At 39.3% G+C, this 9,117-nt stretch overlaps 1 protein-coding gene across 1 annotated transcript in view; it reads left to right on the top strand.

Annotated features, from left to right (window-relative positions):
- Positions 1–393: 393 nt before the first annotated feature.
- The window catches only part of RAPSN (receptor associated protein of the synapse), a 22,200-nt gene continuing 13,476 nt past the window's right edge, over positions 394–9,117 (top strand). Inside the window, exons 1-2 of the mRNA XM_042454039.1 lie at positions 394–927; positions 7,175–7,513. Coding sequence (XP_042309973.1) covers positions 736–927; positions 7,175–7,513 — 531 coding nt within the window. The 5' untranslated portion in view covers positions 394–735. The remainder of the gene's footprint in view (positions 928–7,174; positions 7,514–9,117) is intronic.

The raw sequence follows: 9,117 nt of genomic DNA, 5'->3' as shown, positions 1-9,117 counted from the left end.
GTAGAGATACAACCAACCCTCATCATTTCCCTCCCAGCACAGTTACTGGCCATGCTGGCAGTGAGGAGGTAGATGCTGAGAGCTTCAAGAATTTGTGGAGTCCTTAAAAAGTCAATTTCCCAAGGGTTGTCTGAAACACATTTGTTCCTGAGCAGGAACTGGCTCAGGGTCTCATTGAAGAAAGGTTTGACTTGTGCTGTGCTGCTACAGACAGTTGTGCCTTCTCTAAGTATATTTATATAAGCAGCCCAGAGGGAAGGAGGAGATCTGGCTTTGGCTCACTTTCTGACCTTGGGAGTTACCAAGACTGACATTCCTGTGTAGACATGTGACTAGGATTGGCGGGCACAGCTGTCACCAGCGTGGCCATTCCGATTACATTTCAGTCCAGCTACTTAGGGGTTTTCCTTCCTTCCTTCCTACACTTTTTGCCTTCCGATTCTTTGTCTTCCATGGATTTGGGTCAGAAAGAATTCCGAGAGGACGGCACCAAATAAGATGCCAATCTAGAAGCGTAAGATGGTTGCTGTAACATCTTGATGGCCTTCCTTGCCCATCTCCTGTTGACATTCCTTTGTTCTGAATGGCCTGCGACGCACATGATCTGAACTTCCAAAGCATGCAAGCCATCCAGTTTTCATACTGACTTTGTTGTAGTTTTTTTTATTATTACTTGGACCTCCTATGTGTCTGCTCTCCTGCCAGATTGGTATATGAAGCTCTCGAGCACAAAGGATGGGTCAGGACCAGACGAAGCAGCAGATAGAAAAAGGACTCCAACTTTATCAGTCAAACCAGACCGAAAAGGCCCTCCAAGTCTGGTTGAGAGTCTTGGAAAAGAGCACAGATGCTGCCGGCAGGTTTCGAGTGCTGGGGTGTCTCATCACTGCTCACTCAGAGATGGGCAGATACAAAGATATGTTGAAGGTAAAGCAATCTGACTTGAATGTGTGCGTTTTTCTTTCACTACAACATAGAGATGTAGTGGGGAGGGAAAGGGCAAGCTTTGGAAAGCCATTCAGATAGCCAAATGTTACTGATGTAAATTTATTTATTAAATGCATTGCCATTTTTCTGTCCCCAAGGGATCCAGAGTGATGTACAACAGAAACAATAAAATGTTCTATAAAAACAGATTTAAAAGCCAGCATTCCTCAAATGTGAAGCACTATCAATTGCATAGGTATAGGAATTGCCAACCTGCATTTCTCTATCCTGAAAAATTCATGAACTGCCCTTCTGCAGCATTCATCTTTAGTTATGTTTCAATGTTAGCCATCACGAGGCGTGAAAAGTAGTGTTCAATTTTGAATGTGGCAGGATTGCTTGTGGCTCGGAGACAATATTGTGTGGCTATCCTTGGCTTCAGTGAATCATCAGCACTACGAAGTAACAATAACCAGACACTCCTGTCTTTATTACTGTTATAAATCTGCATATAGTGTATGATGACAATAAGGGCCACTCCCAAGTGAGATATCAACTGTTTACCACTAAGCCTAGTAATCATACAACAATTTCCCCTGAATTATTAAAGTGCTTTACATGTATTCAGTTGGATCCAGATATTTTTTTTCTTCTGGATTGTTCTCCCTGGAGGGGTGTGATAGAGAGAGAGGCTGGGTTAAGACAGACCTATTGTCCATGGCTGAAGTGTAATTTACACAGGATCTCCCAGACTCACTAATCATTCTCTTAATGTCAGTTAAGATGGTTTATATCAATGCAGGCAGAGGCCATTCTTGTTCTTGACCATGTGGGAGCCAGGGACAAAGGGCAATAAAAGACAAGTAATAAAATTTCAACTCCATTAGCAACAGAAAAATAACTTCCCTTGAGATCCAAGCCCCCCAGTCCTGTGCAAAGCTAACACATTACACAATGTTAGCTCTCTATTACGAAATACTGGATGCTACAAAATAAATAAATGTAAACAGATACATGTTTGGATTCTGACATTTGTTTTCCTCCTGGTGGACCCTAACTGTATAATCCTTAGGAAGGGTCCTTGAAAAAGAAAACATAATCTAAAAGCCATTGCTGAGGTTTGATCTGAGCACTCACAGAGAAAAGGACTAAGCAACATTCAAACAAGAGAAACTAATACTTAAATTGGCATGTGTAAAACATGAATGTATAGATGCATAGCTGATTCAAACAGCATACAATCTGAATAATCAGGTACAGAAATGTGTTTTTAAAAAGCAGCTAATTACCAAACAGTAAGATAGCTGCACAGACAGTTCAATAGTATTTCCTGATCTTAGTGGCTTTTTTATGTTGTTGTGACATGTTGCACAAACCAAGAGGATTAGCATTTGTCCTGACCACTTGAGTGATGCAACTAGATTTTTACTATGTGACGACAGACACACTGTTCCACCCATTGATCCATATGCAATGTCTGGAGGCATTCAGCTTTGCAAATTAAGGCTGTGGGTTGGCGCAGGAGAGATCTCATCCATGCCCACAATCACCACCACCACCACCTCACCTAGCAAGACTTTTGTCAAGGTGTGAGAGTGCAGCTAAGAGCCTCTGCAGGCTTTCTGTGAGAAGTAGTTACAAAAAATATGTGAAAATTCTAACTGGTAAAATCAGGGACTTTGAAGTATAGAAACAACGTGTGAAAGGAGAAGGGTCCCAACTCACTAACACACTGGATTGTGCTATTGTTGTTCAATCATGTTAATATAGTGCACTAAGTACCATGTACTGCAATACCATATAGATACGTATGAATAGCCAAAAAATGCACAGCTTATAAACAGAGTATAAAACTCTAAATAAAAATATGAATATGTACTGGAAGATATACAAATAAACAGATAAGAATAAAAATGGTAAAACAATTGAACAGTAATGTGTAAGATAATTACCATAGGAAGTAAAATAGAATTAAATTGGGAGGTAGAAATAACATTAAACATCCATCATCATATGTCAAATCTCTTCATCACCCTCACAGTTAACACCAATCATCACCACATATCTAGATCACGACTATTGCTTTATGAAGGCACTGAGCTGTGGCAATAGATATTCTTGAATCTTGTCCACTCATAAAGTATGATGTTCTGATGTGAATATCCCAGAATAGATTGTGCTATTGCATGAGTGGAGGTCCAGCATTGGATGTAGATTCTATAAGGTGAAAAGATTAACTTTTGATGCATTACTGAAAGAGATATTAATGTGGATGTCTTGAAAGAGGGATGAATATATCCAGAATACTGGACAGAGCTTTTGTAAGTACTACAGTCTAAGTGGCTGGGCAGGGCAAAACTGAAGAGTAAAATCAGTCTTAAATAAAGTTATAATATTTATATCAGATTTTTTCTCTAAGAGGCTCATAGTGGGGTAGGTGGAGCTGAGAAATAATGACTATATATATTTTTAATTTACTGTATAGAGTCATGTATACGTCTAGACATTTTAATTAAAAAATTGATCCAAAATCTTGGGTCAACTTATCCATGGGTCAATATAGATACAGTGGGCCCTTTGTATCTGCTGGGGTTTGGTTCCAGGACCCTCCCCATGAATACCAGAATCTGTGGATGTTGAAGTCGCATTATATACAAAGGGTAGTAAAATTGTGTCCTTTATATAAAATGGCAAAATTAAGGTTTGCTTTTTGGAATTTATATATTTAAAAAAATGTTTTCAAGCAGTGGATGCTGGAATCCATGGATAAAAAGCCCATGGATACAGAGGGCCGGCTGCAATGTACTTTAATTCTTATTTTAAAAAAGAAAAAGGAACCATGTGAATAGAGCACAAAAGACAAGAGCCTAATCCATCCTGGGAGTACCTAAAAGACTGACCCTCTTTACTCTTCACCGCGGTTCTGCACCTAACCTTTTGGAATCCCTCAGTGGGAACATGGCAGCAGCAGCTTTTTGATGCTCTCCCCCAAGAGAATGGCAAGAGACAAAAGGATTCTTCTGTAATGTCATTCCAGTGGTGAGGAATTGGGCTGTGAAAGATGTGAATAAGACATCTGTGTATGTTTATCAGCTTTTCTGTGTTAGAAACAGGCAAGCTATAACATTAAAGTGAAAGGCTGCAGTCACTGCTTAGGAACTGTAGTTGCCTTTTGTTTTGCTTTGCCTTTACATCCTTTTTGATATGTGCACATTTTCTTAGACCCATCCACACCTGGTTGCCTCCCCCCCCCACACACACACACATACACCCCAGATATCACACCAATTACTGTAGTCCCCCCCTCCATCCATCCATCCTTTAGAGTAAGCACAGTTTTGCCTTCCAGAATTTTGTAGGTTCTATGGCATTGTTTTCCTTTGCTTTGCCCTTTACATCCTTTGTTACATGTCCTTGAGTCTTACCCTCGAATTATCCAAAGTCATATCAAAATCTATAATTTTGGCCCCAAAACCTGCCCTTGAGTTATATATGTGGTTGATTTATAGTAGGGGGCCTATGGTATATTAGTTACAGTACTATATGTCACTTTTATATATGAGCTCAAGCTTCCTCTCTTCATTTCATCCTCACAATATCCCTGTAATGTACATCAGATGGAGACAGAGGGACTGGCCCAAGATCACTCCGTTTTATGTCATTGCTCTGACCAATATGTATATAAATCTGATTATATCTGAATAGATATAAATCTATTCAAGACTAGCAATTGGATTTAAACGTCTAACTATTATAACTGGACAAAGTCAGTCACTGGGCTTCATTATCAACCAGGGATTTGAATCTGTATCTCCTCAGTTCTAGCTTGGCAGAGTCAGTCAAGGAATTTTACTGATTCTTTAACGGGGTCTTAAATTATATGCTAATAGAGAAACGGAATGAGTTCTTCATACTGACAGTTGGTTGTGAATTCATCTCAGAAAATGGCTTGTTACAGGGTTTACTGTTTTTTTCTAAAAAGAAAAGAAAAAGAAAATACAAAGTTATAAGGTCAAATTAAATGTAGATAACCTTAAGCCCTGAGATAGCTGAGATGGTAACTATGGTGTGAAAGAAGGAACAGAAGGAAAATATACATTGTGAGTTTCAAGGAGAAGTTGGAAACCTTACAGGAGGCAAAAGATGGCACCGTCTATGGCGTGAATGTGAAAGCCCTACTTCAATATTTCAGAAAATGTTGAAAAGCAGAGAAACTTGTTTGCCCTGTCATCTGAGGCTAAAGATAAACTTAACTTCTGAAATAATGCAGAGGACATCTTTTCCAGGTCCTCCCTCCTATTCCTCAGAGTTAATGTGCAACATTTTATGATTGCTTCCCATGGTTTAAAAAACAAAAACAAATTGAAAACCCTGCCTGTGGAAAATGGGCATGCCCCAAATAGCTGTTTTAACCTAACCCTTTCCTTGACTTTTTAGTTTGCAATGCATAGAATGTTAAAGGACTCAAATACACCCTTCTTAAAACAGTACTCTCACAAGAATTGGTAATTTGGTCCATACATAATGCCATGTTTATATGGAGCCATTCTGCCTGCACAGTAACATTTGAGCCTTGTGTATGCCATTTTTTGTGTGTGTCTGTCTCAGGGGTTGGCATCGGGTTGGCATCACTTGACAGTATAGGACAGCCACCAGCTCTAGATGTTTCTCTTTGCTATTACTGACAGCTCACTAAAAGCTGAGAAAAATGAATGAGATGCATAAAATAATAATGTAGAAGCCTAAATACCCTGAAGGCACCTGATGCCATCTGATTTTGGAAGATAAGCAGGGTGGTGCCTGGTTAGTACTTGAATGGGAATTCCAGCTGCTGTAGGCTATATTCCAGAGGCAAACCACCTCTGCATAAGGAAACCTTATGAAATCAATCGGGCTTCCATTAGTAGACAGGCAACCTGAAGGCACATGCACAGACAAAACAATCAAACAGGGGGGAATAACTTGCTAAATATTTAAAATTGTTAAGATAACTTCATCCATGCTTCATCAACATACTGAAAATGATACAGATCTTACATTTAATACTTTGGAATCTAAATAAAGAGTGCTATGCTAAGTTTGGAGACTCCTTATGAAATAAACAAGTTTATAAACAGAAAGTCTTGACAAACATTTCTCTGTGTCAGGACTGAACATGGGAAGACAGAGTCAATAAGAAGGGAGGATGTTGGTCTCCTCAGGGCTTCATATCTCCTGTCAGGAAAATATATAATTATTTGCTTAAACTCTAGCTAACAAGCTGACTTCAGTTAGCCTGAAGAGTAAGGAGACACTCCAGATAAGTGATACAAGTTGCAAGCAGCATAAATTGAAGAAAAGCTCATCTAGAATCAACAATCTAGCTGCAATTAATCCATTGCTTAATTATAATGTGTAGAAGCAATTGAGTGTCATGGTTGTGCAGTTAATTCAACCGGGATGCTTTACCCACAGGACACAACAATATGGAAGTAAATTAGTTCACAGTATATAGATAAAGTAAAGTGGAGGGTTCTGTGGATTATTTTCATAGTTATATCCAATTGTGATTGGTGATCCTGATGGCAATGGGGCTGTGAATCCATTCTGGGTTTTATTCCAGACTTTAAATGAACTACCTGGGTTGTGAGTCCAGTCCCCAGATTAGACTCAGCACCTTGAACAGCTCCTTGAAAGTTCAGCCTAAAATCCAGTATGGATTTGCTGCCCCATTGATGTTAGAGCTACTAGTTGCCACAGGTTATATGTCACTGGTGATGGCTGTGAGGTGGGAGCTTTCACTTCCTCCATCCTGCAGCAGTACTGACACAGCAAGGGTTACTGCTTCTCCACTGTTAGATAGTTATCTTTGGTTAAGATCGTGGGTAGAAGAAGCTTTAACCTCACCCCACCCATTAGATCAGCAAAGGCGTTTAACTTTAACCACCCTCCCAAGTTAACTTACTGGAAAAGAATGTTTGCACGAAAACCAAAAGTGGGTTTTTATGTGAGTTACTTGTGAGTTTGGCATGCATCCATTCTTAGTGTATGTGCACCTGCCTGACTCCTGATGACAAATGTCATCATAAAAATCAAACAGTCCCATCCCATCCAACCTTGCCATCCTTATGTAGGTTACCTCTTAATTTGGCTCCAAAATTTGTGATAAACTGTGCATTTGGTTAACTCAACATGCTGTGAATATCTCATAGGTGATTTCTTGCAACTAGAATGTTGGTTCTTTAATATTCTGTTCTCTTGCTCAAAGTTTGCAGTTGTGCAGATTGACACAGCCCGGGAGCTAGAAGATGCTGACTACCTTACAGAAAGCTACTTGAATCTGGCACGGAGCAATGAGAAGCTCTGTGAATTCCAAAAAACAATATCCTATTGTAAGACCTGCCTGAACATGCAAGGCACCACAGTGAGCCTACACCTAAATGGCCAGGTCAGCCTCAGCATGGGCAATGCCTACCTTGGCCTCAGCATTTTCCAGAAGGCTCTGGAGTGTTTTGAGAAAGCCCTGCGTTACGCACACATCAATGATGACAAGATGCTTGAGTGTCGAGTCTGTTGCAGTTTAGGAAATTTCTACACACACCTCAAGGTGAGTACTCCTCAAATGATGTAGGACAGGTAGGCTATCTGTCAGGTATGCTTTGATTGAGAGTTCCTGCGTGGCAGGGGGGTTGGACTGGATGACTCTTGTGGTATCTTCCAACTCTGTAATTCTATGATACTAGTATTTTGACAAGTGTCTGTGGGCCTATTCAGACAGTGGTTTAGGACCCAGAGTATGATATCATTGCTCTTTTGAATAACTCCCTGAATCCCCAACTACTGTGGCCGCTTCAGCAAACAATCCTATTAGCTGTAATCTAAGGTGTATTGTTTAATACATAACACTACACTACAGGTGAAATCACCATCTCTTGAAGTCCAGTTTTGGAAAGATGTATTGGACAAAATCCCAGATGAGACATGGAACAATAATAACTGATACAAAAGATAACTTTTCTTATTCGGTTCAAAAAGTGGAAGAAGTTGCTTTATTCGTTGTTTATAGACTCATATACTGATGCACACAGTCTGTTTTATTACTCATTCAGTTTATTGTTAATTATTATATATAATTAAACATTCAGTTTAAAACTAAAAATAAATATTTGTCCCACATTTAAAAACATAACACTGGAGATGGTCATTAAGTCATAATTAAAACAATTTAAAAACAAGTTAGACAAATAAAACAGTTCAAATCTCCAAAATGATTGTCATCTTTAAAATTATTGCACTAAACAGTAATCATTCTATTTTTTTCTAAGGTTTGTTTTGACACTGAGAAAATGAGTGAAGTGTTCTAGGGAAACCTGCACCACCTGCACCACACAAACCTGCACCACCAAGATACCACCACACAAATTGTCACAGATCCCAACAGCCTTTGTCAACCAACAGAACTAGCAGCATCTCTATTTATTTAGCAGAGTCAGGACTGCTGAAATACAGTTCCTTAAGGAAGAGACTAGAGTTTCTTCTTTATATTAATTTTTTCATACATGGGTGTTATCTTCCTGAAGGAAAACCTTGTGAGGCTTCGATTAGCAGTCTGCATTCAGAAAAACTGAAATTAGACAAATACAATGTTGAAAAGGAAAGTTTGCTACATTTTTTGGGGGGGTCAATACCTATTTATCTTCAGATACTGTCATTTACTGGCTGACCTTAGTTCATAAATCCAAGCCTCAGTGTCAAAACAGAAAGCTTTATTCAGATTACTAAAGCAGCTCACAGTATGAAACTGCTTTAAGACTAAAGCAGTTTCAGCTACACAGTATATTAAAGTAAATAATCATACAAAACTTTTTGCACACTCATATTCCATTTGCTCCCATTTCAAAACCTCCATTTTCCAGGCAGGCCCGGCAGTGTCTCTCCTTATCAGACATTCTCATGAGACTGACCTTGGCATCTCCCAATGCATATTACCTCCCTTTCACATCTGCTTATTATCCATCTCCAAGAAAGATAAACATCCCTTCCATCCAGCAACACCATGACATAACCCGCCATGCGCTAATACAAAGCAAAGCAGATTCAACATGACTGACTAACAAGAAATCTGAGGGAGTCTGATCCTGACATATACTGTGACTGGAAAGAAGGTTTTATCAGTGCCCAGAGAGGCACTGACAAATTACAATACACATC

The sequence above is a fragment of the Sceloporus undulatus genome, chromosome 1 (assembly GCF_019175285.1).
Source record: "Sceloporus undulatus isolate JIND9_A2432 ecotype Alabama chromosome 1, SceUnd_v1.1, whole genome shotgun sequence".
NCBI lineage: Eukaryota > Metazoa > Chordata > Lepidosauria > Squamata > Phrynosomatidae > Sceloporus > Sceloporus undulatus.
This window is presented reverse-complemented; position numbering and strand designations above follow the sequence as displayed.